The sequence below is a fragment of the Schistocerca piceifrons genome, chromosome 1 (genome assembly GCF_021461385.2).
Source record: "Schistocerca piceifrons isolate TAMUIC-IGC-003096 chromosome 1, iqSchPice1.1, whole genome shotgun sequence".
NCBI lineage: Eukaryota > Metazoa > Arthropoda > Insecta > Orthoptera > Acrididae > Schistocerca > Schistocerca piceifrons.
Genome location: NC_060138.1, coordinates 102,055,621 through 102,077,406, shown reverse-complemented (window position 1 = coordinate 102,077,406; position 21,786 = coordinate 102,055,621). Strand labels below are relative to the sequence as shown.

The 21,786-nt window shown below is 41.0% G+C and overlaps 1 protein-coding gene across 1 annotated transcript in view; it reads right to left on the bottom strand.

The window, feature by feature from the left end:
- LOC124714903 (transcription elongation regulator 1) overlaps positions 1 to 21,786 on the bottom strand; it is a 255,985-nt gene that overhangs the window by 183,884 nt on the left and 50,315 nt on the right. Inside the window, exons 2-3 of the mRNA XM_047243059.1 lie at positions 12,820 to 13,180; positions 1,153 to 1,497 (exon numbers count right to left, since the gene is read on the bottom strand). Of these exons, the coding sequence (XP_047099015.1) occupies positions 1,153 to 1,497; positions 12,820 to 13,180 (706 nt within the window). The remainder of the gene's footprint in view (positions 1 to 1,152; positions 1,498 to 12,819; positions 13,181 to 21,786) is intronic.

The following is a 21,786-nucleotide window of genomic DNA, read 5'->3' as shown; positions in this document are numbered from 1 at the left end:
TGTATATGGTGCATTTCCTTTGCAACTTAAGTTTTATTTTCTTTTCTTCTCTTGTTCATGTTTTGTTGCTGCAGTATTATTCTGCAGAAGTGGGATACAATAGCATACTTTGTTGGAGTATTGGTTCTTACCGCTCAAAATCACAAAAATTTAACTGAAAAACAATGAAAAATTCCCGGGTTTTTACCGGTTTTCTCCTGGATGAAAAAATTCCCAGGTTTTTCCCAGATATCCCGGTTGTCCCGGGTTGTATAAGCCCTGAAACAAGTGTTTCCATTGCAGTGACTGGGAGAAAGACAATAAGTCTTTGACAAGTCCAACAAACTTAGCCTACCCCAACCGATGCCAGGACACCTGTGAAAGCAGCCATGTGATGTACCAGCTCTGCTGTAATCACTGCTCAGCTTTTCATGTTGGTATGACTACCAACCAACTGTCCACCAGGATGAATTGCCACCACCAAACTGTGGCTAAGAGCAAAGTGGACCATATTGTTGCACAACATGCAGCTGAATATAACACATTTGATTTCAATGGCTGCTTCACAACTCAAGCCATCTGGATCCTCCTCTCCACAACCAGGTTTTCTGAACAGCACAGATGGCAGTTGTATTCTAAATGTTCCCACCACCTCTGCTCTCCCAACTCATGTCCCCATCCTCACTGTGCACTGCACTCTGCCAATGCATTCACCAATCTTTTTCCCTTCGCTGTCCATTCCCTCCCTCCCCCACAGCCTCTTGATGCTGCACCGGGTAGCCTTGTCTGCCACCTCTAGTAGCTGAATGCTACACCAGGCAGCACTGTTTTCTCTTCCCTCACCTGTATCCTGCTGTCCCTCGCCCTTCCCTGCAGCATTACAGATTATTGCTCGATGCATTTCAGTTTCAGACTGGCCTGAGCAGCCTGAGATAGTGGTCATGTGTGTGTGACACGCTTGCTTGAATGAATCAATGTGTGTTTCTCTTTTCTGATGATGGTTTGGTTGAAAACTTTTTGTCATGCCTGGGTGCAACTCAATGTGTCATCTTTACAGTGATTAAGACTATCCTTTCCATTATTGTCGATATGCAACCTGGACTTTCCATTGTTTGTTTAATAATTTGCATATTCATAGAACCATTTCTATAAAGTAAGAATGTGGACACTCACAGGAGGAGGATTCATGGGAGAGGGCATAGGTCCACCATGACCAGGTGGAGGGCCTTGCTGTTGCTGCTGCTGTTGCTGCTGTTGAGGAGGCTGCTGTGGGGGACCTTGCTGCTGTTGAGGCTGCTGCTGTTGCTGTTGTGGCTGCTGCTGCTGTTGCGGCTGCTGTGGTGGCGGTTGCTGCTGCTGTTGCTGAGGCTGTTGCCCTGGTCCACCCTGCGGTGGTGGACCCTGCTGTGGACCAGCACCACCACCCTGCTGCGGCGGCGGACATCCAACTGGTGGCGGTGGACCGTAAGGACCAGGTGGTGGCATTCCCATGTGACCCATCATGTGAGGTGGAGGAGGCTGATTAACACACAAAAAAAGGTACTGAAGAGCACACAGTTATATAAGAGAGAAGTGCAGGCTCAGTCAGAAAGCAAGCTCTATGACTCATCTTTACGGAGTGTGCAATTCAGTACAACCATGTACTTCAGCTAGTTCGTGTCAGGATATACTGTTGAAACTGTACACAACTAAAACATACATGAAATTCTGACAAGGTACTTATGAATTATCTAAGACTTGCAAAGCACCTCACTTTTTGGATATGTCAAATGTAGTATGTGAATAGAAGTGTCATATAGGAATGAAGTGTTCAATGTAAAACAATGACTTTTGTGAAAGTTTGGCAGTATTCTGCAGTTCAAATGTGGTGTTGGCTGAACCAGATGAGAATATAATTGGAAAGTTTACTGATAACTTAATAATCCAAGATTTAATATACAGATTAAAAAATGTTAAGATACACAGAGCTGCTGAAGCTTGAAGCCTTTGTTAGTAACAAAATTCTGACTAGGCATTCAAGAGTGTTTTTATAAAACTTAATGACAGTACTTTTTTTAAAAATGTAACTAAAATCTGGCAGAAAAAAATTCTGCATCTGATGTACCTGAAAGCACATAACATGCTCTTCGCAAGGTTAGATGTAGTTCTCTTTACAAAGTACTGTCATCTAGGTAACAAAGAGGAAAAAAGTCCGTTAATAAGCTCATAAAGTACCATACAGTTATGTAAATGATTAAGATCTTTATCACACATTACCAAACATATGTATCAACTAGCTAGGCAACTTTCATAGCACTCACCTTCTGTTCAAGTGATACCAAAATGTAACAGCATATTAAGGTAAACAAAAGTAGTGGATACAATGTGGAATCAATGTGAGAGAAACTTCAATGCCAATGAAGCTTCTGTTGCTGGAACAGTCATTTGGTAACCATGGGATAATGGATTTCTATTGTCTCTATCAATTAACTGAGGAAAGGAAGTATGAGACAATGTTGTATTTTACTTTCTGTTTTTCTGTTTTTTAGTTTCTGATATTGCTCCACTACTCTACTTCTAGTACTGAGTTCTTGATTAAAAAAGTAAGTAGTTACCAGACTATATTTTGATGAGTAATAGGTACAAGAATGCAGTGAGAAAAAACTCAGATACTACCACAAGCTGACATTGATAGTGATCACATGTTACAATGGTGTACGAGGTGTGATTGGAAAGTTTGAAGAATTGATCCGCTACTGCTTACTGCTTTGGCAGGCAGATACACAGAGTGTGGGGAGTGAGTCATTGCCTTGTCCTTGAACGCCCTCTGACAGGAAACTGTGTTTCCTTTATTCAGTTCATTGTGGCAGCTGGTTGACTGCACGTCTGTTAGGGCTTATTGCTGGATTCTGTCTGTGAGAAAATGAACGTAAAAACAGAGCAACGACTGTGTGAAATTTTGTTTTAAAACCAGGAAATCAGCTTCTGAGATTTACGGACTATTAAAAATAGCTTTTGGAGATAATTGTATGAGCCAGTCTGGTTCAACAGATTTAAAAATGGCCTTGAATCATTTGAAGATGAACCACAGTCCGGCCGTCCTCCCACCTCAAAAACCAATGAAAATGTTGCGAAAGTTCGCGACTTACTGTGCTCTGATCGTAGACTTACAATTAAGGAGATGGCTGATGAACTTAATTTAAGTTTCTATGCAGTTCAGTCAATTTTAACTGGTGATTTGAACACGCATCAAGTGTCAGCAAAATACATTCTAAAAGTGGTGTCAAGTGCCCAGAGACAATAACGGCCTGAAGTGAGCCAATAACTCATTAATTAGACTGAAAATAACCCAGATTTGTTAAACAGGTGTAATTACAGGTGACAAATCGTAGGTATATGGATATGACCCTGAAACCAAAGTGCAGTCTTCACAGTGGAAGATGCCAGATTCACCACAACAGAAAAAAGCATGGTAAAGTTGGTCGAAGGTGAAGACAATGTTTGTGATTTTTTTTATTCTACCAGTATTGTGCATCATGAATTTACCCCTGGAAGACAGACAATTAGCCAAGAATACTACAAAAGTGCCCTTGAGTGTTTTCGTGAAAAGTTGTGGAAGAAAGGGCCTGCAATGTGGAAAGACAGGAGTTGGGTGCTACACTATGACAATGTTCCGGCTCATCGTGCCTTGTCCATCATTGAATTTTTGGCCAACTTCCTTTGCTTCCACAGCCACCACATTCCCCTGATTTGGCCCCTGCGGACTTCTATCTGTTTCCTAAACTGAAATTTTCACTGAAAAGGAAGCGATTTGACTTAATTGAAGAATACGGAGAGCGTCCGTAACACACTTCAGGAAAAAATTTCCAGGATTTTTTCCAAAAGAGGGAAACACCGTGGAGTTTAGTTGCATTCAGTCAGAAGGGGGCTATTTTGAAGGAGATGCACCACAGTAGCATGTAAGTACCACCATTGTACAGTTACAAGCCCATTCTTAAAACTTTCCAATCACACCTCATACATGGAAGAAAGCATATACGTGATGAGATCCGAGCAGAGAGGGATGGAGAATACTTTATGGGATTGTCAGTATACTCTCCATCTCTGCTTCACATTCCACACTCCAACCAATCCCTACCCGGTAACTGGCAACACTGGAGCAAGTACTGCACCAGAGCGCTGTTTCTCCTTCTGACTCTCCCTAGAGGAATTTATATGCTCACAAAGTATCATTGTTGCTTATTAATGCAATATTTTTCATACTTGCTTTATGCCACCCATAACCATCATCACCTTGGGTGAATCCGCACAGCATATCTGAATTAACACGAAAATAAATGCTAAATGTTCTACATGCAACCAAAGCATTCACAGGAAGATGTGACAGAATGAAACTACTGGCTGAAGTGTCATGTGGCACACTGCTTTTTGCCACTGTGCATTACCCCACTATTCACCTTCTTACAAGGTCACTACTACAAACAAGCTTAACACTGAAAAAAGTGAAGAAAATGTAATAAGTGAACACATGGAACTTAGAATAATATAAAAAGGACTGAAAACACTGTGAAATCATAAAAGAAGATTAAACTAGAAAGGAAGAAACAGAAGAGTCAGAGGCCATGGTACAAAATAGATGCAGCAGAAACATGGCAGGCGGGGAAAGGGAAGCAGGGCGGAGATACCATGAGAAACAACAGACACAATGAACAAAACTGAATAAAGAACAAAATACAACCCAAGGAGACATGATAAGACAATGTTCAAAGACGAAATAATCAGATGAGAGGAGAGGCAGGAAGTGTGGGGGAACAATGGTCAATATGACAGACTTTTATAAGAAGGTGCAGAGAGTTACTTTGGACAACTGGACAACACCATATGTGGAGAGAAAAATGAGTAAGAAAATGGTAAGATCTTTACAAGGAAGAAATACTAAGGCAGAAATTGAAAGGGTATACAGAAGACTTATATACAGCAAAGGACAAACCATGTCTAACCATTGAAATGGAAGATGAGATAGAAGCAGAGGAAAGGGAACTTCCAAAAAATTTTGAGCTCTGAAACAGGGAAAGCAATAAAGGAAATGAAGAGAGGTAAATCTGCTGGATGGGACAGTCTTCCTACACAATTATTTCAGTGAACAGATGAAAAAGGCACAGCACAAACAACAGCTTTGTGCATTGCAATATACAAAAGTGGTACATGGCACGAAGACTTTGTCAAAGGAGCAAACTTACTGATCCCAAAGAAATCGCGTACCAAGAAATGCACAGAATAAAGAACAATAAGTATAATCTCTTATATTGCCAAAATTATCTTGATGGCACTGAACCATAGATTGGTATACACAATGGTAGAGAAAATAGGGGAAGAGCAATCTTGTTTCAGGAAAGCACAAGAAATACTATTGAACTAATTAGAATTATTGGTGAAAGATGCATAAAAAGAGAAGGGAACAAGTTTGTGGTTCATAGATCTAGAAAAAGAATTTGGTTGAGTGGAATGGCACAATGATGGAAATTCTAAAACTGAAGAGGGTGAATTGGACAGATAGGAATCTAATTAAGAGGTTATGCACATGGAAGAAAGCAACCTGAAGCTTTTTTTAAAAAGGAAACAGTTCTTGTCTTTCAACAACTATGTTTACCAGAAACACTTAACTCTTCCTAATTCGGCCCTCAGTAGGCCAACCGACATCCAGCCTCTAGTTGCTTAAGCAGAAACGATGCATAAAATAATGAATTGTCATATGAACAATGTTGTTAATTAATTACAATGTTAAAAATGCTACACATGTTTGAATTTATGGCTTTCTTTACAGCTCAGTGTCATGGCTTCCACAATGGACATTATGCCAGACCTCAAGTGGAAACTCAAAATTTGAGAAGTTGAACTGACATTCTTCGCAGAAAGTCATTGCTGCTGAGTACACTGCTGGATGAGTAACTATTTATGATCAAATTTCAACAGACACACAGATAATCAAAACTGTACAGAAAAGTTATGATAAACATGAAGAAGATAAAATAGGAGGAAAGAACATGACGACATCTCACACTGCTGGTCTGTGGCATATTCCTGGAGTACACTATGCAACAATCAGAACAAATAGCACCAACATAATGTTTCTAAAGCCATTGTGTGATACAGTGTACTGCCATCACATATCATCAATGCAGACGTAAAAATGTGGGACGTTTCACAATGAATGATACTACCGTATATGTACACTCTCAAGGACCAAGTTTTCTATGAAAATGAAAATATCTCTGCATTTAATAAAATATAATCCCTATGCATTTACACAAAATAATCCGGGACTTCTAATCCAGCAACTGTATGTGCAAGGAATGGCCAGATTAGCAAGAGTTTAGTCTATATCGGAGACTTGATAAAAAGACAACAAAAGTATGGAAGGAAGGAGTAAGTGCAAAACTTACAAGATCAATTGTATCAGATCTGCTGATAACACAGTACTGCTCGGAAAGAAAACAATATCACTTCAAGGAACACTATCCCGACTAGAGGAGGACTGAAAAAGTATGGAATGAAAATTAGCTACAAAAACTATGGTGATTTGATACAACTGATAAATGAACAAGTTCAAACCAACTCAAGAATGCAATGACAAAGCAAGATGTCCAGAAAAAGTAGCACTTATTATGCTGCAAATTGGGGGTTAGAGGTACAAAAAGGGTTGGTTAAACGCCTCATGTGGAGTGTTCCTCAGGACAGCTGTGAAAGTTGGACACTGGAAAAGAGAAAAAGAAAATAGAAGCATTTGAGATATGGGTTTAGAGCAGAATGTAGAAAATAAAAGAGTGGAAAAACTTAAGAACAGTGAAGTACTGGAAAGGGCAGAGGAATAAAGAACTTCCCTAAACCTGGTTACGAAAAGGTTAGCATACTGAATGTGACACACTATGAAAAAAAGAAAACCTAACGGCAGCTATCACATGTATGGTGTAACGACAGAAGGACATAGGAAGTAGAAGAATAAAAATGTTGGATGAAATGAAAAGAGGATACAACACAACACAGCAGCTGATTTGGAATAGAAACAGTTGGAAATAGCAATAGTGTCAGGAACAACTCTAAAGCAGAATACCTTATGATGATCAACAATAACTGCATCATATACACTGTTTAGATTGACACACAATGGCATACCAACCTCCAACAGGACCATGCCTAGTAAAGCACTGTGGTATTCAAAACAATCTTCTGATTGAAGACTGCTTTACTAGTGTTTATTAAGGTTTGGACACCAGTGAAACTTTATAGCTAGTTTATCCACAAAGATATGGAATGAAGGATGACAAAGCACATACTTCTCTTTCACTGTCTTACTTAATCTACAGTTCATGTTCACACAGTTTAATATGTGTTATTGCAAACCAAAAAACGTTTCATGCACATCTAATACAATTGTGAAGCAAGTGTTACACAGTTACATATTTATTATTGCAAACCGAATAAAAACTTTGGAATAAAACTGTTTTAAAACTGTAAATAAAACTAAATATAGCAAATATTTTTCTACACCTACATCAATACTCCACAAGCCATCGTATGGGGCATGACGGAGGGTACCCTATACCGCTAGTAGTCATTTCCTTTCCTGTTCCACTAGTAAATAGTGAGGGAAAAATGAATGTCTACATGCCACCGTATAAGCCCTAATTTCTTGTAACTTATCTTTGTCATCCTTACACTCAATGTATGTTGGCAGCAGTAGAATCGTTCAGCAGTCAGCATAAAATGACAGTTCCCTAAGTTTTCTCAATAGTGTTTCTCGGGGAAAAATCGCCTTCCCTCTACAGATTCCCATTTATGTTCCTGAAGCATCTCCGTAACACTTACATGATGTTCAAACCTATCGGTAACAAATCTAGCAGCCCACCTCTGAATCACTTCAATGCCTTCCTTCAGTCTGACCTGGTACAGATCCCAGACACTAACAGTACTCAAGAATAGGTCCCACCAGCATCCTACATAAGGGTCATTCCATGTCAAGTGGCCTAAATTTAGACAAGCTCCCCACTCAACCATCTCCAATTTTGATGAAATTTTTACTGGATGTACTTCTAGACCTTACATGAAGCACTGCCAAATTACAGCTTTATAAGTAATTCCCTCTTGTTTCTGATACTGTACAGCCATTTTTTGAACCTTGCTTCCTGCTCAGTTTTTAATGTTTCAATTTCTTCTTTTGAAACAAAAATAAATTTGATTCCTCTGATCATCTTTGTACAGTAGCCAACTTTTCGTAAAGACTCGTTTTTTGACATTGCGACTGAAATGAATAAATAATCAAGTTTGTTTTACCATTGTTCAGGATCTAAGAGACCTGTCATGCTGAAACTTTGTGATCCTGTTCAACATTTTGGGTACAATATCTTAGCTGTAAAACAAAAGGTAAAACTGGTAAATTCATCATAGTGTGCTATGAAAGTGGCTCATAAATCTTGTCATGTCAAATTTTGGCTATACTTTATTGACTTGTATCTACTGAAAGAATAACGTTCTGAAGCTAATACTTTTTTTATCTGCAGCCTGCCAGCATGTCATAAAGCTCTGCAAGTGGCACCCAGATAGCTCAAATAATAATGGAGTTATCGAAGTTCAAAGTATGCTAAAATATTTAATCAGTCAATTTTGGCTCACTTTCAAATGTCATATCTCAAAAGGGATCACTCAAATTTGATTTTTCTCGGCACTATTCAAAAGAGCTCACCTTGTTTGATCAGAAAAAGTTGTTTTTATTTTGGAGACTTTGCATTTAAGAACAAATAAACTTATATTTTCATTACATTACATTCCTCGACATTGCAACTTAAATGAATAAATGATCAACTTTGATTTACCATTACTCAGGATCTAAGAGACCTGTCATCTGAAACTTTGTGATCCTGTTCAACATTTTGGGTACAATATCTTAGCTGTAAAACAAAAGGTCAAACTATGGTAAATTCATCATAGTGTGGTATCAAAGTGGCCCATAAATCTTGTCATACCAAATAAACTTACATTTATATTACATTAAAAAATACATGTACCAGTCGTACTCTTTATGGTTCCCAAGCCAAATATTTCAATTCTTATTAATGCATTTCCTGAAATTTGTTACTAATAGCAATTACAGTTGATTCTAACAAGCTATAATGTCGGCCCATTCTTGTTGCTGATGGAGCTGGAATGACAGAAATAATGTGTTGGTTTGGAATGCAACAAGCATCCTGCCTAGCTGGCCAATAGAATGAACGTGCAGGTCCATAGGGGTGCAAGAAACTGACTAAAACATCATTTTCTTTTTCTGAAACTTCAGACACATTACCAATCCACCATTTTCCATCATATATATACAGGCCATGTATTGGCCTGGTTGTAAGGCTGTAATATTTCTGAATGAAACTGTTGCTTAACTTTGGTCAACATTTGCCACAAAAAAACTGTGTCATTGGATACTCTTCTAATACAAACTTGCTTTTCATTTAATGGCACAAAACGGTGATTCTCTCTTGTTCCTGATACTGTACAGCCATTTTTTGAACCTTGCTTCCTGCTCAGTTTTTAATGTTTCAATTTCTTCTTTTGAAACAAAAATAAATTTGATTCCTCTGATCATCTTTGTACAGTATTTAAACAAATCAGTTGGTGTCAAAATCTGATCCTCAGCTGGTCTCTGAAGGCTTGCTCTTACTGCCAGGTGCTTTACAGTTCCTTCAATTCCATCACATAGAGATTTTCCATGGCTTGTAGCAAAGAAGTTCCATTCAGCTGAGATTCCAAAGTCATTTTGATGGTGGCAGATATTCAGAAAATTTTTGAAGTTCTTGTACAGCACTGTAGACACGTCACTGAAGTAGTAAATGTGTGTTATTTTTTCAAGGAGAGACTTTAGATCTTCTATTAATTGCACTATAAAGGCATGTACAGCAATTGTATCATGTTTCAGGCCGTCATTTATTAAACAGTAGCTGATGCTGTTGATGTCCATGTTATTTCTGAAGTACACAACAAATGGGTGTAAAGTTGTCTGGCTGTTATTCCAGTGAAAACCTTGAGCAGCATCCTAGACAATGAAGGAATAATTTTCAGCAAAGTTCATTAATATGATCAGTTCAGTTGGCTTACAGCTTTCTTTTATGCTTGCTCTGGTGCTTTGCAACAAAATGATAAGTGGAAAGTTTGTCAATTTTTGAAATCATATCTTCAATAAAATCCTAGGTGGTCATCTGCTTGGTTTCTATTGTATCTTTATCAGTGTGCAACCAATGTTTGAACCCAATGGTATCATCTAGATCACTGTCTTGAAAACTACTTTCTAAAAACTGTTCCAGTAGTTCTTTTCCCAGACAGATTTCACTGCGATGAAGCATGCAGTCTTTGGATTCCAAATCACACACTGTTTTAGCAATCAGCAAGCATCAGTTTCACATTTTGGTGTGAAGTGCAAACACAGATTGAGTGGGTCCCTGCAGCAACCACAGTGATGCACCACTTTGGCCTCAATTCGCAAAGTTTGGAAAATCCAATTTCAGACCCATGCTGAAGTCGATATGCAGCAAACATTTCTTTCAAATTATTGAGAAGAAGATATTTTTGCATGAAAGCTTTCTTTCCTTCTATTCTAATTGATGCACAGTCTTTTGTTCTTTACCTGGACAAATTCAGCTAAATTCTTCATTCTGAAAAAAAGTTACCACTCTTTCTTTTACGGCATCTGAAATCATCTTGCTACACTTGTTCTTTGGCAGAGCTAATACATCATTTTCTGCCTGTAACTTCCTAGCTGCTTTTACCATCCTCTCTGAAACACCAAATTCTTACATTGTCTCTTTTATAGTCCAGCTTTGTGGTACTAATGTCAGTATTTGCAACTTTTCAGGCTGCTTTGATAATTGCAACTTATATTTCAATTCTTTAATCAGCTGCTTATAATCTTCACTATCATGACATGTCTTGCATGTATTAGGTGTTTGAAGAACTTTTGGGGCAAATCCTCCAGCAGCAGCAATGTTATTTGCAATTGCCTCTTGAGCTTCGCTTATTTTTCGTTTTGCGTAACCTTTCACATCCCTTTTTGATACTCTCTGAAATTTTAAAGGGAATACCCCAAAAGCAGTTTCACTTGAATCAATTGAAACTTCTGGATATGCTTCATATTCTGTCTGGTTTGAAGTTGACTGATTTTTCTGCTTTCTTTGCTAAAAGAAGTTGGACAGATCTTCTGACCAGGTTTCACATTGCTCTTAGTCACGGCTTGCAAATGTTTTGCTGTTTCCACATTGACAATCCGTAAACCCTTTTTAACAGAATGGTTCTTTGCACCAAAAGGATTACAACAAGATCTAAGTCATATTTGTCCATAAGTATTGCTTTGTGATGAAAGCATATCTGTGCATTTTCTGTAAGACATCTCTCACTTCTTTGGTTTATTAATTCCTGTTGCTCTACTGAAAATTCTGTGATTGAAATTAAGCCTAGTTGATGTGTGTATGTTTTCAGATGACATGCAGAATTATCTGCAAGGCCAATGACAAATGGTAATGAAACCTCATTGATATCCATTACACTACCATTAAATTTATGCTTCCAATTGCCATTTGTTTCAATATTAGATAAAGTAGAAGTGGTGTATATTTCCAACTGAAAAATATTAAACTAACATTGATAATGGGAACTTCCTTGAGAATACAACAGAAAAAAAATTAAACAACATGATAAACATTTCTAAAGAGTCACCCCGTACCTTGAAATAATTTTTACTTACCGAAAAAAGAAGTTTATCCAGCAACGACAATACACTTTACATCATTTAAAAAGGCACACACAACAGCTGAACAGTCTTCACAAAACAAGTGTTCTTCAGACTGATTGTTGAAGCATGTCACCAAACTTCATTGTTGACACTAAACATTGTTGACACTAAACTGGTTTGTCTCCAAAATAAAAACTTTTTCTGATCAGACAAGGTGAGCTCGGATAACTCAGTTATTATATGAGCAATGTGGATGCCACTTGCAGAGCTTTATTACATGCTGACAGGTTGCAGATAACTAAAGTATCAGCTTCAGAAAAGGCAATAAAGTATACCCAAAATTTGTCATGACAAGATTTATGAGCCACTCTGATAGCACACTATGATGACTTTACCATAGTTTGACGTTTTGTACTACAACTAAGCTATTGTACCCAAAAAGTTGAACAGGATCACAAAGTTTCAGCACGACAGGTCTCTTAGATCCTGAAAAATGGTAAAACGAAGTTTATCTTTACTCATTTCAGCCGTAATGTCAAAAAACGAGCCTTCACGAAAAGGTGGCTAGTGGCCCCATCATACTATTTATGAAGCTGTAATTTGGCAGTGCTTTATGTAAAGTCTATATGTACATCCTGTAAAAATTTCATCAAAATTGTAGATGGTAGAGTGGGGACCCTTAGACCACTTGACATGGAAAGACCCTTACATTTCCTTTACAGGTGAACTATTTCCTAAAGCAATGTTGACCATTTGCCTTCCCTACCACCGTTCTCACACACTAGTTCCATCTCATATCGCTTTGCAACATTCCACCCAGATGTCTGAACAACTTGACTGTGTCAAATGGGGCACTAGCAGTACTGTATATGAACATTATAGGTTTGATCTTTCTACTCATCTGCTTTAACTTACATTTTTCCACATTTAGGGCAAGCTCCCATTCATCACATCAATTGGAAATTTTGTCCAAGTCGCCTTGCATCTTTCTACTGTCACTCAACTTCGACATCTTACCATACACCATGGCATCATCAGCCATCTTTTACATCACTTTCTTCCAAACAAACACAAATAAATAATTTACATCTTACCATTCCAGGTGGTGGTCCCATCATATGAGGATGGGGATGCATTCCAGGAGGCGGCATAGGTCCCCAATTGGGGTCAAAGGGAGGATGACCTCTAAACCGAGGCCCTCTGGGACCACCGAAGTGTGGCGGAGGTGGACCTCTGAAAGGGGGCCCTCTGGGACCGAACCCTCTTCCCCTAAATCTTGGGGGTGGTCCATGTGGTCCTCCAGGAGGGGGTCCACGCGGGCCTGGGCCGGGCCCTCCAGGTGGTGGTCCAAAATCGTGGGGACCACCAGGACCACCTGGACCTCCAGGTCCTCCGGGCCCTCCAGGTCCACCAGGTCCACCAGGTCCAGGGCCACCTCTGCCAGGAGGTCCTCCCCTGCAAAAATAATAATTGGATGAGGTTGCTATCATGACTCAGATAATAACAAGCTACGTATGTTTGTGTTCATTAAGGATTATCATATGGATGGTTGAGGGAAATAGTCAAATTGTGCTTTCTCATATACAGCCAGCATATTGTTCCATCATAACCAGAATCAAATCGAAATCTGAAAATGGGATTGTAAATGAAGTACAACATTTAGCACTGAAAGCATGTCCGTTATGGACACCTATGTACAGCCTGAAAAGAACTGAACTGATATATGCAGAGTGCTGCAAATTGCACTAACATTAAATATTCTAAGATACACACTGCCCAGTCACATCAATGTGACCACCGCCTATGCCCAACGTCAATGTTCACAGACAGCAAGTGGCAGCACAAGCAGTGGATGGTATTTAATGATTATTTGTGGCTGGGGGCGCTATACAACAAGGTCATCAGTGCCCTTGTGTTAATGAGATACCAACTAACATGGTTAAAATCAAAGATGAAACCATGAGTAAAATAATTGTAAAAATATTGTTAAAAAAGAGATAACTGTGGCTGGATGACAACTTATAAATAATGAGTCACCCGGCCACTCTGACCCTTTAAAATCTCACACCCAATATTTTGCGAAGAATTCCAGACACCATACAAAATCTTAAAATACGAACAACACTAGTCGCATTATCAGTTAAAACACATGGCAGGTTTCATGGGAGATCCAGTTCAAGCCTCATGTCAAAAAAACCCACACTCATTTAAAATATTTCATATTGATAGCTGTGTCCCACATCTCTGACATACTGGGGGCTCCTTCTGATGTATGAGGAAGCCATGTGCCAATGGGCAACTCACACTCCTAGCCGTTTAAGGGTTATTTCTTCAGACTGTCGTGGGCAGGTGGTAAACCACAGTTGCACTGAGGTTTTTATGGAATTTAGTCTATTATTCCTCACTTTCAGCCACTGACCCTCCCACTAATACATGACCTTCCTGGCCACAATGAAGTGACAGCCTCCAGGTGGACTGCACAGCAAGCAGGAGGAAGATAGCACATCATCTTGGCAGCCTCATCAGCAAGTTTATTTCCCCAAATCCCTGTGTGTCCTCTCAACAACACGAAATGATTTCCTTATCTTGCCTTTGCATGAGAAGGAGAGCAACCTGCACTTCTTGCAGCATCTGATCTGGGTACGTCTGTCCAATAGCGAGAAGGGGACTTTGAGAGTCTGAGCAGATAAGGAATTTCTTGTCATGACACCATCTCATCTGCTTTACTGCCCTCAGGATGAAAAACAATTCCTCATAATAAACTGAAAATCGCTCGGGGAGCCCTATTCTGATGACAATGTTGGGGAACACGAGGGAACAACCGCAAAATTCTTGCTGATTAGACCCATCTGTGTAAACAGTAATGAAATCTGGGTGGCGATGTAAAATCTCGTTAAATTTAATTGTAAAAATATAGTCTGGGGTGCAGTGTTCCTGTAAGCATTCAGTTCTAAAAGTAATCTGTGCCTTTGTAGTTGCCAGGGGAATGCACTACTCAGCCCCTGGCTTTGGACCTTGTTTTGTTTTGTTTTAGGGCACAAAAACAACTAGGCTCATATGCACCCATGTCAAAACTGTAGAACACAAAGACAAAGAGAGGAGTTAAAAATGACTACACGTCAATCCCAATCAACAGAAGAAAAGACAGCGAAAAACAGTGACGTGGAGCTAGATCTATAAAATACGCCCTCAAGAGACAGAGGTCCAGAACTAAAAATTACATGGCCTTCACCATATTGCTATGACTGATAAAAAGTAAAACACGGTCGACAGCCTGCGTGTCATTTGCTAAAATGGCTGATAACGCAGATGGCAAACATAAACAGGAACATAAGCTGTTAAAAAAGGGGATTCTGTCAGGAAATGGTGGACCGTCAAAAGATGAGCGCAATATTCACAAAGTGGTGGGGGTAGAACCAAATGGTGACGGCTAAGACAGTGCCCAATACGCAATGAATTCTTGGTGGCAAGAGGGTCGAGAGGAGGTCGTCCAAGATGCTGGGAGAGTCTTAATAACACGGAGCTTGAAGAGAGGAACAGTGGTAATGCCAAAGTGACACCACCTACTGACAGGTGGCAACACACAGATCACTGAAAGGAATGTAAGAACAATCAGGCCAAGGTAAGAGGCCTGCAGCCTTGCCAGCAGTGTCAGCAGCCTTGTTTCCTGTCAGACTGGTGTCACCAGGAACCCACATAAACATCACAGTGGCTTAATCACGAGTGATCAAGTGACACCTCTCCTGGACCCATTGCACTACAGTATGGACAGTGTACAGCACACACAGGCTCTGAAGGGCACTGAAGTAGTCTAGCAGATGACGCAATTGGAAGGCCTGTGACACCATATATACCATGTGCTCTGATACAGGGAGAACATCTCTGCTGTAAATACTGAGCAGTGTTCCAGAAACCGATACCCAAAAATTTCTGCGCCAATGACAATGGCACATCCAACACCATGGTCAGTCCGAGAGCCATCTACACCAAGTTAACATCTCAAGTTCCTTGCAAAGGTGGTGAAACTGAAGACAATAGATAGATGCTGGAGTAGTGTCCTTAGGAAGCGAATGAAGGGTTTACACCCACCAGGAAAGTTGCAGGTCCAGGAGGTAAAAGGGAAGAGGTACGTGCTTCATACTGGAAATAGGAGTCATCAAAGGAGGAGGCATCGGATGGGTGCCCACTCATGGCAGACAAACAGCATGCATGTCCGCTGAGGAGACGGTATGACGGCAGTAGTTCGGCAGCTTCTGCATACAGACTCGCAAGCGGGCTAGTGTAAAAATGTGCCAGTGGCCAAACATACCATGAGGGTGGCTAGTATTGAGACGGCGTAAGAGGAATGGCTGTGCAGATGCATAGAACAAACACCGATAGTCTAGTTTCAAACGGACAAGGGACTTGTACAAACAGAGGAGGGTGGCATTGAGGACACTTAGGACACTGAGGGGCCGCACATAGTGGGTTGCCAGGTAAGACACGTAGGAGTACCAAGGAAGTTTCCTATCGATCATGAGCCCCAGGAATTTCGTAGTTTCAACGTACGGAAGAGCAACAGGCCCAAGATGTGAAGATGGTGGAAGTAACCAATTGTGCTGCCAGAAATTCATACAAACTGTTTTGTCAGTGGAAAAATGAAAGCCACTGTCGATGCTCCATGACTAAAGATAACTGAGACAGTGCTGAAGACACCACTCAATGAGACAAGTCCGTGGAGAACTGCAATAGATCACAAAATCGTCCGCGAAAAAGGAGCCAGAGATGCCCAGTGGGAGACAGGCCATAATAGGGTTAATGGCGATAGCAAAGAGGGCGGCGCTTAGGACCGAACCTTGAGGCACACCATTTTCTTTGATAAGGTGTCTGACAAGGAAAAAGCCACACGGACCTTGAAAACTTGGTCTTTTAAAAATTCCTGAAGGAAATGGGGCAGGCGGCCACAGAAATGACACGTGTAAAGAGTATGGAGGATACCAGCCCTCCAGCAGGTGTTGCAGGCTTTCACCAAATTGAGAAACACGACCACAGTCTGGGACTTCTGCAGGAAACCACTCATGACATGAGTGGACAAAGTTACAAGACGGGTCAAGCACAGAATGGCGCACTCAAAATCCACACTGTGCAATGGTTAGTAAATTGCAAGATTCAAGTCACCATACCCCTTCTGGGCATAATCATATGTCCCATCATCTTACAAATACAGCTGGTGAGAGAAATGGGGCAGTAGCTAGAAGGAAGGTGTTTGTCCATACCAGGCTTAGGTATAGGTACAACAGTGGCTTCACGTAGCGTCTCGGAAACGTGCCCTCTGCCCAGATGCAGTTGCAGGTATTAAGCAGGAAGTGCTTGCCCGCAAGTGAAAGGTTTTGAAACACCTGGAAGTGAACAGCGTCTGGGGCTGGGGCGGAGGATCGGGTTGAAGTGAGAGCATGACCTAACTCCCTCACATTAAAGGTGGCATTGTAGTACTCACGATTCTGGGAAGAGACGGGTACTGCCCGAATCTCCTCTGCTCGTTTCCGATGGAGGAAGGCAGGATGATAGTGGGAGCAGCTCAAAATCTCTGCAAAATGGCAGCCCAAGGTAATGGAGATAGCTATTGGGTCCACAATGACCTCATTTGCTACTGTTAGGCCGAAAAGTGGTAATGGATCTTGGTCCCACAGAGCTGTCGGAGGTTGGCCCACACAACAGAATAGGGAGTGGAACTGTTAAAAGAAGTAGTGAATGAAACCCAGGTAGCTTTTTAGCTATCCTGAAGAATGCAACGACACTGTTCATACACCTGTTTATAATGAATGCAGTTTGCCATCATAGGATGACAGTTTGCCATCATAGGATGACAGTTTGCCATCATAGGATGACAGTTTGCCATCATAGGATGACAGTTTGTCATCATAGGATGACAGTTTGCCATCATAGGATGACAGTTAAAAATATGGAGAGCGTGTGTATGCGTGCGAATTGCATCACTGCACACTTCAGTCCACGAAGGGACCGGGACACAGCACGGTAAAGAGGAAGTGCGAGGAATGGAACGTTCAGCAGCGGTAAGGATAACTTTTGTAAGATGTTCCAACTGATCATCAGAACTGGGGAAATGTGTTCGTCGAAGGTCGCCAGGGAGGAGTAAAGCCTCCCATTGGCCGAAACAAGCTGCCATTTGGGTGCGCACATAGGTGGGGTAGGAGTCAGCAAAGGCATAGCACACGGGAAATGGTCGCTTGAGTATGTGTCAAAGAGAATGGACCACTCGAAGCTGGGCAGTGCAGAAGGATAGATTTAAACAAGAATAGGTATGTGTGGAGTCTGAAAGGAATGTGGGTGGTCCTGTATTAAGGCAGAAGAGGTTAAGTCGATTAAGAAGGTCAGCCAAAAGGGTGCCTCTCAAACTGGATCTGCGAGAGCCCATGAGGTGATGGTGCACATTAAAGTCACTGAGCAGCAGAAAGGGGTGAGGTAGCAGCCCCATAAGCTGGAGGAAGTCTGCCCCGGTGGTTTTGGAAAGCTCAAGGTTCTCCTTTGCACAGACCCCAAATGACCTTGTTGCCTGTGGGCAATGACTGAACAGTTACTCCGGTGGTGGCTGTGCAATGTCGCTGAATGCTGACAATATACGAATGGACAAAGCCCTATCTGCTTGGCATACCATGAAAAGAAGACACTGAATAGACAGTGGAAGCTCACCAGCCTCCGCATACAAGTTAACAACAGGGCTCATGCGATAGGCCCCTGTTGACAGCCTAATACCATCGTGGTGAACTGCATCCAGCATTTTAAGGTATAAAGGCTTTGCTGAACCATAAATCTGGCATCTATATTCAAGCTGGGGCCGCACGAAGACCTTATAAAGTTGGAGCAGATGTGTCCTGTCAGCTCCTGTATTTAAGGATGTTTATGACCTTAAGACATCTCAGTTTCAGTTCTCTAAGGTGTGGCAGCCGTTAGCTTCTTATCAAAAATATGGCCAAGTTACTTCACCTTTTCCTCAAAAATGAGTATGGTATCCCCCAGTCTTAAAATGGGTAAATTAAAAAGAGAGTGGGAATGACTGAAATCAACACAAACGGTTTTCTCCTAAGGGAACTTAAAATCTGCAGTGTAAGACCATTCCTTCAACTGCCTGATTATCAGTTACAATTGCCAAATAGTCACCATGAGGTTGGAGGATGCACAGAAGATGGAGAAGCCATCCACAACAAGGAACACAGTATGGGACATCATGCTGCGAATGTAATATTGTTTGCTGCAATGACAAATGTCATGAAATTTAAAATGCTCCCTTGAGAGACATCATTCCATTGCATGAAACAATCAAACAGTAAATTCCCAACCTTGCATCTAAAATACCTGTGCGAGGGGAAGGAGCGTATTAAGCGGGTAGAAATCCACGGAATCCCCACTGATAGAGCTGCGACAAAATATTATGACTCAAGGTAATATTATAGGCCTTTTCCAAACCAAAGAGAACACCACAGAACACCAATAAGGTGTTGTTTATGAAGGAAAGCTTGTTGAATTACTTTTCGAGCAGGGTCAGGTTATCGAGCCTAGAGTGATACCTCCTGAATCCATACTGGGAGGGAATGAATAAGGGACCTGGTTTCAAGAATCCACTAGGCACCAATTGACCATATGCTCCAGAGTCTTTCCTATGCAGCTTGTCAGGCTAATACTACAAAACTACTGAGGTCAGTCAGATCCTTTCTTGCTTTTAAAATTGAAGTAAAAACAGATTCTTTTCAAGAGTTGGAAAAGTCTGCCGTCATCCAAATTTAATGAAAGAGCTGAAGGAGGACCTCTTCCAACTGTGAGCCCAACTGTTTCAACACGCTGTTTGTTGTCAGGTCCTTTCCAGGCATCATACCACAAGCTACTGGCAATGCAGAATCCAACTCCGCAGAGAGAAAGGTTGGTTATATTCCTTGGTGTTGGTGAAACAGTAATCAAAAAATCAGCCTCCTCCTGTGTCTCTTGATATCGACAGAAAGTAGGATACTGGCTAGAATTGACCGTAAGGGACTTACACATGATTTAGCCATTGTCTGAACTATGTCTCTCGGCGATGTTACAAAAGACCCCCGTATTCGTACAGCTGCTATTGGCAGTCAAGAGGGTATATAAACACATGTCGGGGAGATGCAGAAAACAGTGCACTCATTGTTGTAATGCGGAAACAGAGATTTATCTGATATCATTTGCTTTTGGGTCAAGAGTGAAAGCGTTTCCAAAATGGTTAAGTTTGTACACTGTTCGCATGCCACCAAGGTTGTACAGTGTATGGCAAAATGGCACTACCAAACCCTGGAGCCAAAGTAACTGTGGTGCACCATGAACCATAGATGACAGGCGTAAACAATGGATGCAGAGGTGTGTATGAGCAAACAGATGTTCACCTGTTGAGCAACTGACCGCCCGGATGAACCAAGTGGCAACCAACAGCGTTTCCTCAATGACCATTAAGCATATGTTGCTGCATATAGGCCTTTGTAACAGGCACCTGGTTCATGCACCCATACTGACTGCTGTTCATTGAGGATGAAGGCTGGAATCTGCACATCAATACTGCAACTGGATGTTCATCCAGTAGTGACAGATGACCTTTTCAGATGAATTATGTTTTTTACATTCTCTGACAGTTGGCCATTGTCTTGTATTGCGTGAAACATCTGAAAACCACAATCGTCAGCAGGGTCCAGGCAAGAGGGCATTCCCAGGGCAATCTAGTCATTCTGGAAGGCACAATGGATCAATGAAAGTATGCATCTATTCTTGGGGACCATGTCTACCACTACATACAGTTTGTTTTTCCTCGGCATGATGGCATCTAACAGTAGGACAATGCAACACGTCACAAAGCTCGTAGAGTATGTGTGTGGTTCAAATAGCATCAGGATAAGTTTACCGTACTTCCCTGACCAACAAACACACTAGATTTAAATGCAATTAAGAGCCTGTGGGACCACCGCAGTCGGACTGTTTATGTCATATATCCAAGAATCATAAAAGAAGGTTGCATACCTGGAAGAATCCTGGAGATACTAAAAGGTATCAGATAGATTATATAATGGTAAGACAGAGATTTAGGAACCAGGTTTTAAATTGTAAGACATTTCCAGGGGCAGATGTGGATTCTGACCAGAATCTATTGGTTATGAACTGCAGATTGAAACTGAAGAAACTGCAAAAAGGTGGGAATTTAAGGAGGTGGGACCTGGATAAACTGAAAGAACCAGAGGTTGTAGAGAGTTTCAGGGAGAGCATAAGGGAACAATTGACAGGAATGGGGGAAAGAAATACAGTAGAAGAAGAATGGGTAGCTCTGAGAGATGAAGTAGTGAAGGCAGCAGACGATCAAGTAGGTAAAAAGACGAGGGCTAATAGAAATCCTTGGGTAACAGAAGAAATATTGGTTTTAATTGATGAAAGGAGAAAATATAAAAATGCAGTAAATGAAGCAGGCAAAAAGGAATACAAACGTCTCAAAAATGAGATCGACAGGAAGTGCAAAATGGCTAAGCAGGGATGGCTAGAGGACAAATGTAAGGATGTAGAGGCTTACCTCACTAGGGGTTAGATAGATACTGCCTACAGGAAAATTAAAGAGACCTTTGGAGAGAAGAGAACCACTTGTATGAATATCAAGAGCTCAGATGGCAACCCAGTTCTAAGCAAAGAAGGGAAGGCAGAAAGGTGGAAGGAGTATATAGAGGGTTTATACAAGGGCGATGTCCTTGAGGACAATATTATGGAAATGGAAGAGGATGTAGATGAAGACGAAATGGGAAATAAGATACTGTGTGAAGAGTCTGACAGAGCACTGAAAGACCTGAGTCGAAACAAGGCCCCGCCAGTAGACAACATTCCATTAGAACTACTGATGGCCTTGTGAGAGCCAGTCATGACAAAACTCTACCATCTGGTGAGCAAGAGGCTGGCGAAATACCCTCAGACTTCAAGAAGAATATAATAATTCCAATCCCAAAGAAAGCAGGTGTTGACAGATGTGAAAATTACCGAACTATCAGTTTAATAAGTCACAGCTGCAAAATACTAAC